This window comes from Rhineura floridana, chromosome 10, assembly GCF_030035675.1.
Source record: "Rhineura floridana isolate rRhiFlo1 chromosome 10, rRhiFlo1.hap2, whole genome shotgun sequence".
In the NCBI taxonomy this organism is placed as follows: domain Eukaryota; kingdom Metazoa; phylum Chordata; class Lepidosauria; order Squamata; family Rhineuridae; genus Rhineura; species Rhineura floridana.
The window spans coordinates 21,404,485-21,426,914 of NC_084489.1; the positions used below are offsets into that span (position 1 = coordinate 21,404,485).

Here is a 22,430-nt window from a genome sequence, read left to right on the forward strand (position 1 = left end):
CAGAACTCCTGAACTCTCACAGGCCTAACTCTAAATCTAAGGCCAGGGTGGCTAACCCATGGCCCTGCAGATGCTGTTGGAGTCCAGTTCCCATCAGCCTCAGCGAGCAAGGCCAATGGCCAGGTATGACGGGAATTGGAGAACAGCAACATCTGGAGAAGAGGGCAACCGTTAGCTATCCCTGCCCTAAGGGGCTCCATTACGCATCTTCACCAACTACTGCTGTAACATGAGGTATTTGTTTCCTTGAACAATGCTCTATATCTGGATTAGCCTTAATTGAAATTGATCATCTTTTAAACCGTTGCTAAAACAACTTCGACTGAATCATGACACCAGTATTCTGTGCTATCATCTCCCAGCTTTCTATACCTACATCCACAGGTATCATTATCAAACTTTGTCTTCTCCCTTAGATTGAATTAACACAGGCTCTGGCTGGGACTATGTCATTTGTGTTCTCTACAACACACAGCAAAATGTAGGCACTAAGCAGAGAGCAGTAACTGAAGGAACAGCAGCAGAAAATGTCAGCACTCCATGGAAAGGGGGGATTGTTGCTACTGAAAAGGGCTAGACAGAGCAAAAATCATGCACAATATTAAAGATCATAATATCAAACTAAGATCTGCTCTAGTCATTCCTACTTGCAGCAACCACATCTTGCACACTGTATTGTTATAGTTTTTTTTTCTACCTAACCTACATAAGCAGGCTCACTAGAGTTTCTGCTTCAATTTCAATTAAGGCTATTAGCTTTTATAACAGTATTACTAGATAGTTTGCTACAACCATGAAAGACTTCACACTGTATCACCGGCTGTTCTGTCACAGGAATCAGAAGCAGGTAACTTCTGCTTTCATAGTTGTGTTTTCGTCACCTTCAATATTGTGAAGATTATGCTCAACAAAATGGATATACATTACCTCGGGCTGAGCAGCAAATTCTCTAAGAAGATGCCCATTCCACACAAACCGAGGATCTGCCTGTAAAAAGTTGCATCATAGGGTACATTTTAAACACCATATATATATATTGTTTGTTTTCAGACACTACTTTCCTGAAATGTGGCAACAAGGCAATTCCCTTTCCCTCCTATCTAAGCATTCAGAGGTACACATGGTTCTCCCATCCAGAAAGAGTTAAGGGATCAGTTGATAGATTAGTGGTTCACAAAGTTAATTCCCAAGCTATTGATTTAAGAGCTAAATGCTTTTGTTGGAACCATGACATTACATAATAAGCTGTAATGTTAACAGCTGAAATAAACACACAGTCATTCTACTGTAAATACACACGTCTTTTTTATAGTTGGTAAGAACCTGGGCACAGAATCCTTACCCTCTCTAGCAAGCTCATTTCTTGAAATTCTGGACTGGTATTAGCCAACCGTTGTAAGGTGTGCGTTAAGTCATATGTCGTAGAGAAATAAAATCCGTCCACACTCAGTACATGGCTAAGCATTGATAAAAAGACTTTATTGTCCTGTAACTGTTAGAGGGAAAGTATTGTTATTGACCACGCTGTCTCTTAGTTTCCCTACCAGGAGATACACATTTCCCAGAATAGCTAACAAAGACCTCACACAGAAAATCTGAGATTCTTCTTTTCTTAGTGCAACAGAGTTTAAGCATTCTGCTGTTACCATAGAGCCCATACCAATACACACATATTTATGAGGAGTTAAAACGTTCTACATTTGATTTAGACCCCACTTATATGCAAGTCTATGACCCAAAAGAAAAACCAGGCTCAATGCAGCTTCGTAAACATCAGTTAAATCAACAAGCCTACAGAAAAGCACTAGATTTCTAATGGCTTTCAGATTACGGTCAGGAGCCAAACAGCCCCATGTGCTAGCAAGAAGTGGGCATGCACCAGTTTTTCCCTCCAGCTGCATCCCCTCATGCTGCACTAAATTCTGTTCCGGGGGGACCTTCAGCAGCAGCTTTTCAGGGAACGCAAGAAGCTACAAGGAGAAGATCTCCCCCTGAGAAAAAGTGTCCTTTTGGATCCCAGCCTATGTACCAGTTGCTGAATTGAAAAAATAAATTCATTAAATAACTTATTCATACGTTTCAACAGCCTTATTTTTTTTAAGCAAAGAGATCTACTTTCATTTCATCTCAAACGTTTTTCAAAGTAGACAAAAGGTGTTTTTCTATTACCAAATCTTTCCCTACCTGAATATCAGTTAAATGTAGCATTGTCTTTTTGTAAGAGAGAATGTCGAAGTCTGTCGCTTTCCAAACAACATGATTGAAAAATTCACCTACTTTTCTCTTTTTTGTTATTACAATAAGATACGTGCCTGTAAAACAAAAGGACTCTGATCAGCAGCACTGATTTTCTTCTAGTAAAGCACACACACACGCACACACAGAGAGTTATAGTTTATCTATTTATTGCATTTGTATACCTCCCCCCTCCCCATAGCCCAAGCTCTCTGGGCGGTTTACAACAATTAAAAACATTAAAAACAAATATACAAATTTAAAAACACATTTTCTAAAAAGCGACTTAAAAGCACAGTTATAACACAAGGAAAGCAAACTATGCCTTGTTTCAAATAAATTTACAATATTCATCATTGCATTCTCAAGTTTCATTTTCACTATAGTCTTAAGGGTTGGACTTAATTCTCTTCTGCATGGCCAATTTCATATCTCATCGGCTTACTAATACACCAGGTTTCTATTGTACTGCTCCATACACCAGTTTTCAGGAGATGCGTGGTCACTATTTTTATCATCATCATTATGAATTAAATTTGTTAGTTGCTTGTTACCCAAAGTTCTCCAAGTGATTTACAACACTGTTAAAACCACAAATGTATTGTACCATAAAAACAAAAACAACAAAACACGATGGTTTTTACAGATAATCCAGCTGCACACACTAATCATTTATTTCCATTCCCAAAGACCATTAAGTGGGCAATTAAAAGTCTGAATGCTCCTCCACTACAAAAATTATTAGGGAAAAGATTGAAGCCTAGTCCTCAATATAACGTGCTACTTTTGGGAGGAAGGGAGGGATATAAATTTAATAGATAAATAAATAAAGATTTTAAACAAACAACAAAAAGGGAGAGCTTTAAAATATGCAATACCACACCCACAGCCTTAATGGTGCCATCCCAGCTGAAAAGAACCACATAGTAATTCTGAATGTATACCAGGCTCTTATTATAAGATCTCTCCAGAAATTCTCATACCTGCCACTAGACGGATTGTTCCCAAAATACCATATATTTGCCTGGTAACTGCTGAAGGCGGAACATCTTTCTTAACTGCAAAGGAAAAACAGCATGTATCGTCTCACTACACCAGTATTATGTTGATCACATGCAGCTGAGAATGATCCAATAAGATTTAAATGTCATTGTGCACATAATTAATAGTTTCAAATAAATTTACAATATTTATCATCGCATTCTCAAACTAAAAACTTGTTGGGGAAAATTTTAAACACATGGAACTAACATTAACATTTTATTATGTGAACCAATTTGAACTCATTCACATAACCGAAGAGATTCTTCTTTTCAACAGAGACCTGGGATATTGAAGCCTCAAGATCAACGTTGTATTTAGTAGTTCCCGATTTCAGTATTTCTATCTATTGCTCACCTCCAGTCTCTGCAGGTTTGTGTGTATGGGAAGGTCATTTTATTTTTTAAAAATTATCATCAACTTCAAAAGCTACATATCACTGATAACTGAAACACAACCAGAAAAATGACTGGGATGGGGATTATTGGTACCATAAGAAAAGTATTTAAATAAAAAATATACAGCAATACTATTGCTGTTAGTGAAGGAACTGGACTTTGCTGTACTGGACTGTTAATATGGAGCATGGCTTTTTATGGGAATGTATGTTTGTACTTGTCTGTTTAGGAAGTTACAGGGTTAACCAGCTCAAATGATCTGGCTGATCACATGATCTATCCTTGGGCTCAAATATCAAGGCAGTGAAAACTCTATTGTATATGTGACAAATGACACATCTCTTATCTGAGGGTGGGAATATTAGACACTGCTGCTTCCTGCTGCTGGTACCCTCAGCCCTAATACTTCCCGCTGCCTGAATTGTGCTGGGTGGAGCCTGTGATTAGCAGGGGACAGGTCATCAGAGATGATAACTAGAGGTGGCCTGGTTGGAGCTAAGCAGCTCAAGGCGGGCCTCCTGAGATAACAGGCTTTTACAAGGTGGATCTCAGCATGGTAAGGAAACGTTTGGTGAGCCTGAGAGGAAAGACTGCTACTCAAGAGTCAGATTCTCCTGAGAATCTAGTGAGTTAAGGGATTGTTTAGACTAAGGCAAATGGATTGTGTTTAACCACTTTTAAGCTCTTTTTTCTCCAAAGGGACATTCTGGACATTTTCTATATCAAATATCTTTCCTCAAATCTCATATTTTTCTTTCTGTTTTAGTAAACTCTTTTATTTGTTTGATAAACCTGGTATAGTCTCTCTTTATTTTCATTACCCACGCCTGAAGCCATTATATGGCGATACATCAAAAGGCTTTGGGGAGACCCAAGGAAGGTTTTCATTATTATTATTAGGCTGATTAATAAGGGGCACCCTATAATCCAATCATACACACCCCTTTGGTGGCAGCAAGTACTTAAAGGGGGAGAAGGGGGGCAAATACTTGGGAGTTTCCCTGTTAGTGCTCAATATGTACAGACAACTCTGGCTCATTATTGCTTCTTCCTTCCTTCACCAAAGATGCAGTCAGTCTTGCATCTTTTCTTCTACTAGTAACATATTGCAGTCAGAAAGCATGATATTAATACACCTAAAATCAACTGGATTCACGTATGCTACGCAAGAGAATTTCCCAAAAGGTTCACTTGTAAAGCTCATTACTTGAGCATAACTTGAACACAAGCTTGAGAAATTTGAATATACATAATGATTTTCATACACACAAACTAAAACACCTCTGTCATGTTTATTTGATTCAAATTTTCAGAATGTATACATAAATGAAAATAAACATGATTGGTCAAGAAATGTATGAACAACTACAGTACTATGAAGGAAGGAGAATAAACGATTGGATAGAATGGAATTTGTTTTAACACGAGCCAGATTTGTGTTGACTTTCAGGTTGCTGACTATTATTTTGTAGCTTGAAGAAAAAGAACCTAATACTATACTAGAACAGCATTTTCAAAGTGATGGCAAAGAGGTACCTGTAAGAGTAACCTCTGTGGAGACTCTGTCAATGGAAAGTACATCATCTGCTCCATCATCGCAAGCTTCCACATAAAACTTTTCTGGCGTTATGTGCCTAAAATGCAAGAAATGTGCAAGATCACCACCAAACAAGCAGCATTGCTTTAAAATACTTATACTATTACTTTGATTTCCTATCCACCCTTCACCATAAGGTCGCGGGACAAACACTACAATTTAAAAACAATTTAAAACATATTATAATCACAGGAATAGGGTGGGTCCTAAAAACACATCTCAGGTGTCAAAGTCCAGGGTAAAGAGCGGTCTCTTCAGCATATGATGAAAGCTGCATAATGAAGGTGCCAGGCGCACCTCTATGGGGAGGGAATTCCACAACGTATGTGCCATTAGAAGAAATGCCATATACCCAATATGCACAGCAGTGAACCAAATCAGCAAGTAAAGGATATACATTGTCATGGGTTCCATGGAGGACTCTTAGTGGAGTGATCAGGAGAAGGAATACTGGGATTCTGGAGAGGGGCCAAGTGGGCTGCAGTGAAAGGGGCTGAAACAGGAGGTTTCAGTAGCACACACAATGACAGCTCTGCCTCTTGGTTACAGTTACAACTGAAGCAGCACTATCAGGCTAATGTTCAGCCCTGCCTTGTCTCCCAAGCCCCCCACTTGTGCCTCCTCTTAAAGGAGGAGGGGGAGGCTCAACCCGAACAGGTGTCAGGAGGGGGATCTGGTGAAGTGCCTCCACCCCATCACCAAGGATGCCCTGGAAGATGTGCAGGTATGAGCAGATAGTGCCAACTTTTCAACCCATTCACAGGAGTGCTCACTTGTTAATACAGTCCTGTTCAGAGAAACCTTCTCCAAGCAAATAGACCCATTTAAAGGGTCTCAAGGGGCATGTCTAATTGCTGAGACAATGCCTTAGCTTGAGTAGTCATGCCAAATTATGTTTGTGTAGAGATGCAGAGTTCTGTATAATCTGTAAACTGATGATGAAATATTCTAAACTGAGATTCCATATTCAACATAATGGAGAAAACCACACCAGCGAGTCAGAGTCTGAATCCAATAGGGTTGGCCAGGACATAATTTGCCGATGCAAAAACGTTCTTGTTTGAGGAAGGGCTGTAGTGGTAGATGATCTTGAAGTCCCAGGTTTAATCCCCAGCATTTCTAAGTATGGGTGGAGTCACTGCCAGGCAGTATTAACAGTAGGGCCCCACTCATACGGCAGGTTAGGGACCAGACCCCTGCTGAAAAGTGGGACATAGCGCGCAATCAGCTGTACAGTACAGCTGATCACACGCTATAGCTGATTGCTGTCAGCTGGAGCGCAGCAGCTGGAGCTCCCCATGCTACAGCTGTTCGCGCGCTACACCTCATCAGCTGTAGCGTGTGGGGAGCTTCAGGGGCAAACCGCTGTCAGCTGATTGCCCCGCTGGCGCCGTATTAGCAGAATGCTGAAAAGCGGGGCCCTACTGTAATTGGACCAACAGTCTGACTTGGCATAAGGCAGTTTCCTGTGCTTAGCATCACGAGTGTCAAACCTCAAACCTAATTACTTTGAGGTAACTTGGAAAATAACATGAAAAATTCAAAAGAAAGACCACTCCCTTCTTAAAAAATCAGGATCTGTCACACATGTAGCATTCAATGTGTGATGAAGAATTAGGAAGACCCAATGGAGGGGCTACAACTGCATCTCTGTACCTTCCACTCCACCTCCCAATGCTTCAGGTTGTCTGTTACGACGCAGGGCCATGGAGCCTGCTAAACTACAATTCCCACCCCACACCCCCACCTAATGGTATGGCTGGTTATGCTTTCCCACGAGGTTTTGTGCGAAGAGTAACAAGGGCAGAAATTAAGATACAAAACTAAAGCTACGGCATAAATGTTCTGCATAATTGTTATCTTGTTCTTTGGCAAATTTCCCTCACCCACAGTGAATCCCATTGTTTGTTAGGAGCCTTAGTTTTCAGGGTCAGTTAGAGATACACACACACATACACAACATCACCAGACTTTCATACCCTCCTTGGCAGGAGGGGGAGAGAGGAAAAAGTATTTTAAAACCGAGGCTTGAAGGTAGAAAAGGAAGAGAGGAAGAAAGAGGAAGGGGGGCTGAGGAACATCAGAGCTCCGACACACGTGTACTACGCTCTCAAGGAACGCATCAAGGACTGCAGGGACAGAACCGGGGAGACTCTGGGTCTCGGTGCAAAACCTTGAGACCAAGAGATTCCTTCCTGGTTTTGGATCAGAGCTCTTCCACATAGCTTCAGCTGTATTCAACCGCCCACTCCGGGCATAGGATAGGTAATCTCTCTCACCTTTCACCTCTTATAGTAATAGGGTCCTTTGATTTCTTTAGTTTAAAGTTATGAATGGGTTAGGATATTAATGATTAATGCTGCCATGCACCCAAGTAATTCTGTAATGCTTTCCTACTCTTTCTCTCAATAAAATCAAGCTTTGTTTTATTTTGGTTTGGACCTGCATTTCTTGGGTTAAATATATACACCATTTAGGCACGTTTCAGGGCAAGCGCTTGTTTTATCCCTAGCAAAAGATCCCCTCCTCTCAAGGAGGTGTGTTTCATGGGACATGAGGGTGGCAAATGCACACACTCAGGTTCCCAAGAGCACATGTCGTAACATGTCTCTCCCACCTCCTCCTATACCTCCCTACTCTTGCCAAATGTTCTCAGCACCAGACAGAACACGCAACTGACAAGCATCAATGGTGATACCACAATGGCTGAGTACTGTAAGCTGATAACCCTTCAGGCAAATCATTTGGTGGCCTTGAGTAAGCCACCAACAACTAGAAACTTACTTTAAGCATATTTTTTAAAAGTGAGAAATCTTTTAATGCTTTTCTTAAAATAGGTACTCTACTTAGAATGGCACAAACTAATAGCGTAATTCAATTGCATTATTAGACAGGTCCACAATGCAAATGTTGTAAGATCAAATCATGGAATCTTATTTCCATATTCCTAGCAAATGGTAGCTATCCAGAAAAAAGAAAGAGCAACCAATTCACTTCCATTTTCAGTGAGGAAAGCATATGGGAGCCCATCTTTTCACTTTTCCGCAGGGGTCTGGCCCATCTTTTTATTGTCAACAGAACAACTGAAGTCTTGACAGCTTCAAACAGAGCAATACAAGATAAGAAATGGAAACAAGTAGTGTTTGAGTTGATTTATGAGAAGGGACAAGATATCTAACCTGTGTGAAGCAGTAAGATTTGTGAAACCCGTGATGGGTGGCTGGGAAAAGAGAGAGTGCCTGAATGTCAGATATAGTCATCTATTATGCTGACAGAAGCTCCATTACAAGGCACTCGAAACTAAGGATGGACAACAGGGAGGATCACTGACAGGATGCTTAAAGCAGGTAAGCCATTTCCATGCTTATCAGCAGGAAAATAGGTAGGGCACTTGCTGCTTGACATCTCAGCCACCTGATTCCACATACTGTTTTCACAGCAGCAAGGTTTTTTTCAGATAGAAAGTTTGGAAGCTCAGAAATATTAACTCCCCCCTCCTCTTGTCTTTTTCCATTCCCTTGAGGTGACAGATTTGGCTAGAACCAGAGACAGGATATCAAATGGAAATGAGAAGAACTGCAAAGCATTTTACATAGAAAAGCACTAAAGAAAGATAAGCTAAAATATGAAATTGGCTGGCAAGTCTGAAGAATGCAACCTCTTCAACAACTTGAGTATCAAGATGGCTCTAAATGCAGAACTTTTTTCTACAGGGGCAGTACAAGTTAGAGCTAATTCCCATTCATGTACAGCACTTGGAGTTAAATATTTGAACTATCTCCACTGAAAAAATAGGTGCTGCTTAAGGTGATTTTAGGCATATGAACACGCTGTCTGATGTTTAGCCATCATGACAAATCCACAAATGCACACCACTTAAGGTTGTTGTCATCAAATAAACATGTATGAGCAAATGCACCCTACATCTACTTTGTTCCTTGCTTGCAACATGCTGTGATCTGGTGAATTAACTTGGAATTTCTAAGGGCCTTTTGACATACAAATGCTTTACAACCCATCTCTCTTATCCTCACCAAAATCTTACTAGAGCACTAGAGAGTCTCATGGCTCCCTAAAAGACTAACAATTTTATTGTGACATATGCTATCATGGGTCACAGTCTATTTTCTCTGACGCGTGAAGTATTGACTTAGTATGTGTGTGTATCCCAAGCACAGACAGGAATTCATAAAATAAAATAAAGCCAGGAGAATGAACATTTCAAAAGCTGTTATATGGTATTATTTTTAAAGTTAATTTTAAAGTGTGTGAAACACACGCAGCTGAAGTTGATCTGTCTTTGTACTCTCCTTTGCATTTCCCTCTGCAGTCGTGATCCATCTAGTTGGCACAGAAGATCATGTTTCGAGCATATCTTCCAACTGTTTAATAGAATTTTTGATTGTGGCCTGTTCAGTTGAGCTGCTTTGGTTTCAAGGAAAAGGAGAGCACATGGCTGTGCATCTCTCTACTATATTAACAGAGACAATCAGGGAGTAGAGAGACTGCAGCATTTATAAACAAACGAACATAATTCCCTCAATTCCCATCATCCCTGGACGCTACTGCAAGTATGTGCAATAGTGTCCAGGGCCTCAGTCCCTGCTTCAGCATTCCACGGAGTGCTCTCTACAGTTCTCCATCATCAAAGTAAGTAGCAAATGCAGGACGAAGGAAAGTGTAGAGCAGGAGCAGCTAACAAGTGCCCTCCCAGATGTTGAACTACGCTTTCCATCATCCTCAGCCAGCAGCATCCACGGCAAGGGAGCTGTAAGTCAACATCTGGAGAGCAACCGGTTAGCAAACCCTCATGTTGAGACCCTTAAGCCCTGAAGCGTGATGAGGCATCACTACACAGGAGGGCCATAGGATAAAATCTTAAATTCCAACCTGGAATTTATATTAGTCCTCAGTGTCCAGGAAATTTATTCCAAATTATTTCCAGAACAGATATGAGGTAGGTCTGTCCTTTACTAATCAAATGTTCTATGTGAGCAAGAAATTTGGAGAGGCAGCATTATGTCTGTGTATCATATAGCAGTAGCTTATCTGCCCTGCAAACAAGGTCCCAGCCAGTGTCGCCTGCCTTAACACCCAACTTGCCCTCTCTCGAAACAAGGAAGCGAGATGCATCAGTGAAAGAGGATGTCTTGCCTCCCTAGCACAATCGTGACTCAGTATTTCTTTGCACCTTCTTAAACTTCTTGACCCATGCCTGGTTCTGGGCCTCCTTCACCATGCGGTAATAATTTCCAGGTTATGGTTTTTTTCCTGCCACTTCTACTCTATCCATCTAAATGAAGGAATCTCCAAATATTAGGATATGCTTGTTTATTCTGCTTATTGTTGAACAAGATACCAACAAAACCATTATTTCTTGCTTAAAAAAATAAAAAACATTTGCCTCTTGTAACAATTTAATAATAGACAAACATGTTCTTTAAAATGAAAACTCAAAATTATTCAACCTTCAGTTACCTAGACAAGCCTGTTTATATTCAAAATAAATATCTTGCAATGAAGTCTTATTTAGTTTTATGGTTTATAAAACACCAAACATTTATGAAAACATTTATTAAACCACAGAATGTATGTCATTTCTTTACTTGCAACAATCTCACAGAAGAGGTAGAGGTATGCTTCACAGAAAAGCCATATAGAACCATTAATACTCATTTGGGATTTACATATGTCAGTCTTAACCTCCCCCCAGCATCGTGCTCTTTTTCCATTTAGAGAGACATTATGGACTCACTCTCTGATGCTCTAATGGCATCTAAAGATAGCATTGCACTGAGCATCCAGTATCATTTAAGAACCCTTTTAGCTCTCACTGCACCAACCTTGATTTCAATAATGTACATATTTCCATCATGAATGCTCAATATTACTCTAATACAGGAAACTCTTCAATGCCAACTACCACATATTGTCATGAGAAGAATCCAAAAAGGCACATACTGTGCTGAGCAGTATAACATCAATCCATCTTGAAGTTATCCTCAAAATGAAAGGAGAATGAGGATAGACAGGCCATATTTCACTAACATTTATGCAGCACTCTGAACATGGATGATTCTACGAATTCTATAAAATGTTACATTTCAGTTCTACTTATAGTGGTGTGTGTATCAAGTTACCTCACATAACAGTTTAATAATTTTCAACCACATATCCCTCTAAGTATCCCTATTAATGTCATGAATTTGGGGGGGGGGAGGACAGCAAAACAGCAACAGTTTTCTTTAAAGAGAAAAAAAATCAACATGTACTCACTCTATTCCTGCAATTTTATTAGGGATGAGATGTCAGTCAAAACTCACATGACTGAAATAATGCCTTTATCTATATGTCAGCCTGTATCATCTAATGGCAATGGCAAAGGCTCCTTGTTCTCCAGCCCTGCAGGATCTGGGTATACACACACACGAGCAGACACTCCCTACCCTTCATTAGAACCACAATTAAAAATTAACTTTAATTTAAAACCTGCAATTATTTGGGTTGTCCTTGGGGTTCCAACAGAAAGCCAAATGTAAGATCTCCTGAATATCATTCAAAAAATGTTGGGCCACAAGAAAAAAATACGTATTAGGACAATACTTCTATCATTGACACTCATCCATATTTGCATAACATACTTAAAATAATTGACTTCAATACTTTAGGATTTTAATGTCATTGTTTCATAACAGTTAACTACTTTCTGTAAACACGTTTCTCATTATTTAAATGCCTACAATTTAAATATATAAAACATTAGTTATTAAATAGTATATAAATAAATAATTAGTTGCTGCTTAGTTTCATTATTGTATTTTTCTAATATGTGCTTTGCTTTTTTATATATTATATTCTGTTTGTACTTCTTACATTGTGAAGTATCTCCAAGTGCCCTATGAGACAGAAGAGGCGGCTATAAGAAATACTAAAATACTTGACCAATGTTTGACTGACTAATCAGTTGATCAGTTAATTGGCCAGTCAGATGGCCAACCCTATATTTTACTACACCTTAATTTGTTCTAGCATCATCTTTGTCTATATGAATCATGCTAAATGTGACCATGTAGCCATGATTAAGACAAAGGATCTATGTTAAAGCATGGGACTATAAAACACTAGAGAGTTAAAGTAGCAAGGAAGAATTCAAAAAGGACACAGAGCACTTTCCAATATTTTTCTAACATATACCATCTTTCTTTTTCATTCAGGCTATCCCTGAGCAGCTTACACAATCCAAACAAGAATAAAAAAGCAATTACACAAATTCAGCAAAATCCATTAAATTATATTTACTGTATTACAATCATAAACCTAAATCCAGTCAATGTATCCAATAAAATATTGCTAGAATAAGAAAGCCATGACACTCTTCCTAAAAGCCTCAGATGTCAGACTGAGGTAGGCCTTCAATGAATGTCTCCTACTGAGCTGTCTTAGAAGCTAGAGGCCTTTGTATTATGGTAATAGCATCTTGGAAGGCACCTGAACATATTTTTTAATACGTGGTCATCCCACAAGTTGGGAAGTAAAATCTTCTTGCTCTAAGGAGTCAATATGCCACTTCGTCATATAAACGGTATATCAATCAATTAATTAATTAGAACATCATAATCATTATTGTTGTTGTTGTTGTTGTTGTTATTATTATTATTGCATGAGTGCATCTCTGCCTTCTCTCAATACCATATGGAGGGTGGGTTAAAGGAGCAAGATGAAGAGGGGCCACGTGGAAGTCAGGACTGCCTTTGGCTAGAAGACTGGTGTCAATGGACTAGGTCAAAGATACGTGGGGACCATATGATCCCAGAGAATGCACCTAAAATGGAAAAGAGTTGTTATAATATACTAGAGACAAAACTGGCTGTTATGAGTTGGGGGGAGGGTTGAAGATTTAGATTATTTGCAAAATGATACACAATTTAAAGTTGAGACACAGATACAGCTGGCTTAATATAACAATGCTCTTGGATATTTGTGAATCTTATGAAAGGTATAAGCATAGGGTATTAAAACGTGAGTACCCGACACATTTAAACATGTAAACAAATTGAATTCTAGCTATGGTTTAGTGCTATGTGAGACAAGCCTGAATGAGGCCAAGCACAAGGTCTGGCTTGTATGCTTCCTTCTCATCTCTCCTATTCCCATGCAGGTGGAGGAATGATCTAAGCACAGTTTCATTTTATACAGTATATATAATTTATTTATTTAATGAACAAATCAACAATTCAGCACTTACATTACCTACACATTCTACTGACAAAGATACAAAAAAAAGAAAAAGGTGTATCAGTTAATCAATTCGTGCTGTAAATACACCTTATATCCTACATTACCTTGTATCTATATAATATACATAAATATAAATATAAATCTCTTGTACTCATCTTATATTAGAACAGCATATAATCAATTCCTATCCAGGCTACATCCAACTCTCTGATGTATTGAATAACTGGATCCTAGCTTTCTAATTTTTCCGTATATGCTCCTTGCTTCCTAAATATTATTGTTGATTTTAAGAATGCCCAGCTGTTCCCATAAGTTTCTAAGTAGCTTCAATTTATTTGGTTTGCAATTAACCTTTCAGATTTTGGCATAAAGAATTCTAGCTAGCATGAGTATGTGCAATACATATGTTTGAATTTGTCTAGGCACTGTATTACTATTGATACACTTTAAGAAAGACAATCATCAGTCAGCAATCCTATCTATGTGAAATTGTATCTGTGTGAAATAGAAACAGTGATAACCATTATCCAATATTTTCTGCCTCCCAACAGTTCCACCTAATTTGGGGTGGGGGTTCCCTTTAGTTTAATTTCACTTTTAAGGAATCCCACTTCAGCAGTATTCTGAACTAGGATCTGCAGTATTCTTAAGGGGGTCCATCCTGCGGCTGCACATTTCCCTGATAACCATGCACTGCAGCAGACTCCAATATAATAAAGCAGAACGGCTGCTTTATTAAACAGATGATAAACAGGACTAGCGCTGAGGCTAGCTTTCACAGAACCAAACTGGGAGAGAGTTGAAACACACACAACCTAAATCCCGCTCACCGTCGTAGGAGGAGCAATGCTTGCAGTCAATCCTCTTTTAACCATTTACAGGCCACGCACCACTGGGCCCTGGTTATAAACAAACTTCAAATTTCGTAACAAGCCAATTTCAAATGGCAGATTATGAAACTCATTAAACTAACCAGAGTTTGTTTTGAACTACAATCTCTGGTTCATAAACAACACTAAGTCAGGATTCCTTGAAAGTGAAACTAAATGCTGCAGAATTCCTCCTCCCAGATGTATGGAAGGAATGGTGCGCAGGATCAAGTCCTGCTTAAGAACATAAGAACATAAGAAGAGCCTTACTTTTAGCAGCTATTACGGCAGCTTTACTGGTTGCGCCTCCCAAAATGGAAAAGGTTGGCAAATGAGGCAAAGGCAAAAATATTTCTCATGACCAAAATGATAATTGTTACTAATTTTTGCAGAAAACGTATGTGCTCTCAAATATAAGAATGCTAACAGAGACGAAAATAAGTGATCATACAGCTATGTCTGTAGACAGGAGAGTAATTTTGCAGTACTACCAAGAAAAAAATTAAACAGAGTTTTTGTTATGTTCTAAAATTATTGCAGCAAAATGTTATTTTAAAAAAAATCTGGTTGTTTCATACAACCCTCTTCGTTGAGGGGGAAAATGTACAAAAAAGTAAAAAGCAAGGCACAAATCTTGTCCACTAACTAAGGGAGAAAATATATTTCCATCACTGCCTCATCCTGAGTCTCCTGGTAACAAAATAATATAGCAAGACCTTCAATAGAAGAGAAGATCAAGAGGGAAGAACAGCCCATTTTTCCTTAAAGGGAAATCTTCCATTTACCTCATTTGCTAGCAGAAACAATGGTAAAATGAGAGAAGATGCCATGCCGATGTGAATAATATAATTCACTTTGCCAAAACCTTATTGCACTGTAACTCCTATTCTGAGAAATAAAGGTCAGGGAGAGAATGCACATATGATTTTTTTTAAGGCAAGACCATTACAGCATAGTGTTTCCTTTCTGAAGAGGCAAAGTTTGCTGTCAATGCCAGACTTGCTAGTGCAATTATTTTAGGACAAGAATGAGCTCACAAAGTGTCTATGCAAAGCCATTTTATCATGGTCTGCCTTTACATTCCCTCCTTTTGAAACAGAATACTATTTATCCCAAGATGTCTTGCCAGCTAAACTTAGCAATATTGAATACTTGTAAGGGAAACAAAAAATTATTCAAAACAATCACTGTATTAAAATCACACACCTGCTGGATACAGACAAGCACATTTTCCCCACAATACCATAATATGGACTCTGGAATGTTTATTAGGGGCCAAAATTTACTTTACTCTTAGCATAATTTAGGTTTCTTCTTACATCCAAAAGTCAACTTAACGTATCATATTTCTGGAAATGAACACCCTGTATAATTGTAACCATATCGTAACTCCATTTCACATACATTGTATTTGGTTAACCTATCCACTTCAGACTCCAGTTATAATTTAGTAGTTAAAGGTTGCTCTCAATCACTTCAGTATGCCCTCAAATGATGTGATTCTATTAACGCAACACTGGGTAGGTAGAGGCCCTAACACCGCCATTCACATTTCAAATATGGCACTGCACCATTCATAAGAAAGCACAGCACCGCTCAGAGGCAGTGATGGGCTGGAGGTGGGCCAATAAATTGAAGCTGTACATACCAAGACAGAGGTGTATTGTGTTCCAAGTTCTGGGGTAGACAGCCCATTTTGGATGGGGTTTCACTCCCTAGGTCTGTAACATTGTCACTGGCAGCTCAGATTGCCGATTTCCTGCTATGGCAAGTTTGCCAGTTATGGTCCCTTTTGGACAGACATGACTTGGTCACTGTACTCCATGTTCTGGTAATCTCCCAATTGGGTTATTGCAATGCGCTGTATAGGGGCTGCCCCTGAAGACTCATACATTGCAACTGATCCATAATGCAGAAGATAGATAACTGCATGGCTTCTATTTAGAATTCACATAACCCCTGTTCTAAACCAGCTGCATTGGTTGCCAGGTCATTTCTGGGCCCAATTCAAGATGCTCACATTAGCGTTTAAAGCGCTAGAAGACTTAGACCCAAATACTTGAAAGACCACCTCCTTTTCTACAGACACCTCTTGGTGTTAAGATCGGCAGAGTGGGGCTGTTTGGTAGTTTTACCAGCCTCAGAAGCTCAGGGAAAGAACACTTTCTGTGACAGTTCCCAAACAGTGAAATCCCCTGCCCGTACAGGTATGTATGACTTTCTTATTGTACATCTTTTGCTGTATGCTAAAGACACACCTAATTATCCTGGCCTTTCATAGCTGAGATATACATTTGGGATCTATTTTTATTCTCTGTTTTAAACTGTGTTTTTGGTATTGGCATTAAGCATAAGCTTTTATTTTATTTTAAATTGCATCACTGTTTTTATTTAACCAGGAACCTTAAGGTGAAGAGCAGGTAAGAAATCTTATAAATAATTTTTTTTTTTTAAAAAAAGTATCATAGCTGCAGATAATTTCTGAGTAACACAACTGTGCTGTGCGCATCTACACTGTTGTAGTGGCAAGGCAGACAAGAGCTACCCTTGAGATTAACTCTAGGGAAAGGAGTCAGCAATTCTAGCAACCTAGAATCTGCCTAGATCAGGGGTGGCTACTCCATGGCTCTCCAGATGCTGCTGGACTACAGCTCCCATCATCCCTGACCATGAGCTGTGTTAGCTGAGACTGATGGGAGCTGTAGTGCAGCAGCATCTGGAGAGCCACGGAGTGGCCACCCCTGGCCTAGATGGTTATGAATGCTTTATACTACACCTTTACTTCTGAATTGATGTTAAAAAGAGGGTACTGTTACTCCTAATGCAATATTTGCAATAGCCTTCCTACTGACTTCAGCCAAGGCTCACGTACATAAAGGTAAATATTGGCAAGTTAACATGACAGTCAGCTCTTTGGCCCCAGGCTATGGGTCTGAAGGCACATAAGGCCAGCTCCCTGCTGAAGCTAAGGAGGGTCAGGTCTGGTCAGTGCCTGGATGGGAGACCTTCTGGGTACCATACGCCTTAGGTTTCTATCATGAAAAGAAAGGTGGGGTATAAATGTAATAAATAAATATTGGACTACAACCTGGGAGACCAGAGTTTGAATCCCCACACAGCCATGAAGCTCACTGGCTGACCTTGGGCCAGTCACTGCCTCTCAGCCTCAGAGGAAGGCAGTGGTAAACCCCCTCTGGATACCGCTTACCACAAAAACCCTATTCATAGAGTCACCATAAGTCGGAATCGACTTGAAGGCAGTACATTTACATTTTTACTCCAGAAAAATTAGCATATATTCCTCAATTGACACTGGATTGGTTAATCTACATGTTTGCTATCTTGAAACGCAGAATCTTCCATTCCAAGATTATTTCACAGCAACACATGAACATGGCTTGAGGAACTGGAAACAGAGTTGCAGAGCAAGGCAAAACTAGGCAAAACTACAGCAAAGATCATTCCTGAGGAAATTGCAGCTGGTAAGTAGTATTGCAACACGGAAACAATCTTTCTACACTTTGCTTTCACGTTGATACTCTAAAAGCAGGGTTGGGAACCTGGTGTCCCCCCGATGTTGTTGGACTCCAGCTCCCATCAGCCACAGACAATGGTTAGGGATGATTGGAGCTGTAGTCCAGAAACATCTGGCAGGCACCAGATTTCTCATACCTGCTTTAATGTCAGCTTCCCTTGGTTGCAGCATTACATCAGAGGAAAAGCAGAACAAATAGCCAATGAACAATTGAATTAGCCTATTGAGATTAAACTAAGGATACATGCAAGAAGAGGCTTGCATGCTCCTCCCAGCTGATCATTTAATGTCACAACTTAAACACATACCAGGACACAGAAGAACTAAATTCCACTAAGGAAAATAAATCACTTTAAGACTCTCATCTAACACCAGTGGAAGTTAAAGATTTTCAATTGCCTAAGTATTTGAAAGGCCTACTTTAAAACACAAAGGTCTATTATTATAACCTTGCTGCAATACAAAGGAAGATCCTGGCACACAGATTTTGAATGATCCCCACATTCATTAAGTCATTCACTATTAAACACACTGGAGGCGGTGATAAATAAATGTAACAGCATCACTAGAGCTGAGAATTTAAATTCTAACCCTGAATTTCTAAAGTGTACATATTTAGAAGCAAGTTCTGCTAATTCCATAAGTCTTCTTTCCATGTATGTGTTTTCACGCTAAAGATGCTACTTGTCTTTTCCTAACACTAAGGAAAGAATCTCCCTGAAGTGTCCTAAATCATCTTTCTGCTCAGGACCATATGTTCCCTTCCATGGCATTTCTAATATTCTAGATTAACCTTCACCTTAGACATCAGTTATCTTGTTCCTGCAGGCTAGCATTAGAAAGAATGCAGCTGAGCCCCCTTTTAACTCTGTTATGAATAATGCAATTACTAGAAAGACTGGCAGAAGCTGTTTTAATTTTCAAGAGCTACAGTAAAGGGCGATCTCATTTGTGAAGAAACAACAACAGGAGAAGAGAAACAAAAATGGACATGCAGAGTGGAAGTGGAGAGGAAGTTAAGGTAAACTGAGAAGGTGCTTCCACATAAGAATCTACAGGAACCTTATGCACTGTAATGAGAGAAAACTCAAGAGTACAGACAACAAAGCTATGAAATTATTATTTATTACACACTGCAATTTTTTACACAGTAGAACCGCTATGTTTGTTAGGGATTATGTGTTTGTGTTTTTACTGTCCTCTAACCACCTTGAGTCTCCTTGATGAAAGGAAGAAAAATTAAAAATATTAATAACAACAACCCATCACCTAAAGCAGGGGTTCCCAAACTATGGTTCATGGACCATGAGCTTCATTCAGATGGTCTGCAGAATATCTATGGATTTGTGTTTGAAGATGGGAAACAGCACATCCATCACATTAAATATTCAAATTTACTTTTAATTGTATTTTCATTGTATCATTTATTTCTGATACTGTATTTTATTTTTTAGTTTGAATTCTGTGGAATCACAATTGCTCAACAAGCAAAAAAAACATGAAGTGGTCTGCCAGACACACAGCAACTGAAGGGGAGAAAAGGTTGGGAACCACTAACCTAAAGCAACTAATTCCACAATAAATCAGTTAGCCCCTAAGACGCTGCAGCCCAGTTGTTAATCAGAGTATATATCTTTGGGTGGCAGGGCCCACTGAGAGAAGAGCCAGTGTGAGATAGTGGTTCAAGTGTTAGATTAGGGCCCTGGGAGGCCTCGCTTAACCCCACTCAGCCGTGTAGCTTTCTGGGTGACCTTGGTCCAATTGCCTTCTCTCAGCCTAACCTACTCACAGTTTTTGTGAGGATAAAAGGAGAGGAAGAGGACCATGCATGCAATCTTTTATTGAATTTATATACCGCCCCATAGCCAAAGCTCTCTGGGCGGTTTACAGTAACTAAAAACATTAAAAACAAATATACAAATTTAAAACACATCTTTTTAAAAACACTTTGAAACACAATTTAAAAATGTAAAACAATTTAAAAACACATGCTAAAATGCCTTTGCAGGGAAAAAAAGGATGATGATAATAATAATAATGAACAAATCTTCAGTTTGGGGGAAGGAAAGAGTAGACTAATGACTAAAGTAATTTCCACTGAGGAGAGAAATCAAGCAAAACAAATGTGTTATTAGCAGTATGAATGGGAGTCTTCCATGGAAGAGGGGTGACAGACCAGGAAAGAGAGATTGCTGCGAAGTCCATGCAATAGACCAAGCTTGCCTGGGATAGGCTGGTCACGTAAACTGTCTCCCAGTGAGCGGCCAGCACGTTGGAAGAGACCAGAGGAGAAAGTCAGGAAATGGGGGCACTTGGGTGAGAGATATTCAGTCGGCGAGTGGGGAGTGAAGTGACAGGAAAGGTTAAGCGAGTGGAACTATTTGCCTGTGGAAAGCGGGAATGCCCATTTGAGGGGCGGGTCAGAAAGAGCAGGGGAGCCAGCGGACCACGGAGGGCAAGGAGAACAAAAAGGAGGCAACGAGCGAATAGGAAAATTGCCACGAAGGAAGGGATGGGGGGGGGCTCTAGTGGGCTGCCCTATAGGAGGGGGATTTTTTTTCTTTCTTTCTCTTCCCCGCACATACAAAGGAAACGAGGGAGGAGCAGGTGGTATTCCCCCCTCTGTCGCCGGCCACTCACAGCTTCAGGTTTTCGTAGACTCCTGCTGCTGCTGCTACTCCTGCTGCGGCCGCCATCGCCCCCTCCACCGCCTGCTGCTAAGTACCGTCCGGCTTCGCGTCCAGGACTTTCTTCTCACCTCCCTTCTCACCTGACACGCTTCAGCCTTCAGGACGGAACGCTGCTTAGGACAAAGCTAGTCGGAAGGCATTTCGACATCTGGTGGAGGCGATGAAATGACACGGGGGAGTGGGATTGGAGGAGCCTGCGCCTTTGACCACGCCAACCTATACTCGAATCGAAGGGTGAGGTGGGCGGGAATCAGAATTGTGACGCTCAGCTGGAGCTCCGGTCCGGGACTGGCTATTCGCCTCATTTTAACTCCGCCTCGTAAAAGTAAAACTGCTAATAGACTGGTGACCGAAGTGAAAGAGCTCGGGAAAATTTTGATTGGTTGGTCCTGCCGGGAATACCCGCCTACCGCTGGGGAAACAAAATTTAGATTCCCGGCAGACGGAATTTAGAATACAAGCAGAGAACACCGTATTGCAAGCAGGGCCAGTGGCGCAATGGATAACGCGTCTGACTACGGATCAGAAGATTCTAGGTTCGACTCCTGGCTGGCTCGGCTATATTTTTTTTAATTTTCTGCCTGTCCTTAATTCATTGAGGGGGACGTTTTTCGTAAATCGTCAAGTAGCGTGGTTGCATAGTTCCATTATTACAGGCAACTACTTATCTTGTTACACTTCTAAGCGGATAAACTTGCCAGGCACCATTTCTACATCTTGCATTGTATTAGTCATTCTGTTGTCTGGAAAAGTGCTCGTCCAGTTCTTTCTGAATTCACTTGGCTGCAGATCTACAATCATAACTCTGAAACTGCTGGGTGTACTTTTATCTCTGATAAAATACTGTACTGATTGACGTACCAAAACTGTCTCCTAATATATAGTGAGTTTTAACTCTTGCCCGAAACACAGACTTTGCAAAGTGCTCCTTAAATAATTTCTCCAAACTATGATCACTGTTTCTACTACATACATCCAATTATTAATTTATAAGTATGACCCATAAACTGCTCAAGATAATGTTCTTTACATTTATTCTAGATTAGTCGTTGGGTAGAAGGGAAGGGACAGAGACTAACTGAAGCTGTTAAATACCAATGTATTTTCAATGGCCATTGAGAAAGGCATATTTCTGTCTGATCATTGATAGAACGCCCATAGATCACTATAAAGAGATCTGTGGCATCTTAGGTTTACATTTATTGTGGGCTCACGGGCATACATGTAGACATCAAAGAAGTTGATAAAAAGACCCAGATATTTAAGTAGCAGTTTACATGTAGATCAATACCGTACTGTTATGAGCATGGGGGTTGGGATGGATGATTCCTGTGGGTCCCCTTTCCAGCCTCTGATATGGAATCCTGTGCCTTGGAATGAGGAACACTCTGTTGGTCAAATGAGTCTTTTGTTAACCAAATAACTGGCAAGATAATGGGCGGATCAGTTGCCTAGCAACGGTGAATGGGCCAGGGAGACCTTTTTGTCATTGAAACTCTTCAGGAGAGGATCCCTGGGGCCCAGCAGAGGCTTATAGTTTGAGTTGTGTCTAGAGATTTGCTGGAGACTGAAGGCAGGCAGAGAGACTCTCTCTGCACCATGGCATTTGGGGTGCCTCCTGCAACCCAGATGGAAAAGCTGGATATTGGACTGCTGATGCCTTGAACCCCTCCATCTTAAGCTCAGGTTGGAATGTGTGTAAATAAATAAACCATATTTCATAAAGAAACTGCAGTCTCCGCTGACCTTCTTCCCAAAGGAAACCAAACCCTGGATGAGCTCAGGGACCCCGGAAATCTCACCACTCAGAGATTGGGGGAGGCATGC

General features: G+C 40.2%; 1 protein-coding gene and 1 non-coding gene across 2 annotated transcripts in view; one reads left to right on the forward strand and one right to left on the reverse strand.

The window, feature by feature from the left end:
• Window positions 1–20,834, reverse strand: part of SACM1L (SAC1 like phosphatidylinositide phosphatase) — a 47,631-nt gene extending 26,797 nt beyond the window's left edge. The window contains exons 1-6 of the mRNA XM_061587953.1: window positions 20,554–20,834; window positions 5,211–5,308; window positions 3,219–3,293; window positions 2,185–2,312; window positions 1,343–1,492; window positions 928–987 (exon numbers count right to left, since the gene is read on the reverse strand). Of these exons, the coding sequence (XP_061443937.1) occupies window positions 928–987; window positions 1,343–1,492; window positions 2,185–2,312; window positions 3,219–3,293; window positions 5,211–5,308; window positions 20,554–20,609 (567 nt within the window). The 5' untranslated portion in view covers window positions 20,610–20,834. The remainder of the gene's footprint in view (window positions 1–927; window positions 988–1,342; window positions 1,493–2,184; window positions 2,313–3,218; window positions 3,294–5,210; window positions 5,309–20,553) is intronic.
• A 253-nt stretch (window positions 20,835–21,087) lies between these two features.
• TRNAR-ACG (transfer RNA arginine (anticodon ACG)) lies at window positions 21,088–21,160 on the forward strand. Its single transcript has one exon. It is a non-coding gene; the product is annotated as a tRNA-Arg (tRNA).
• The last annotated feature ends 1,270 nt before the right edge of the window (window positions 21,161–22,430 follow it).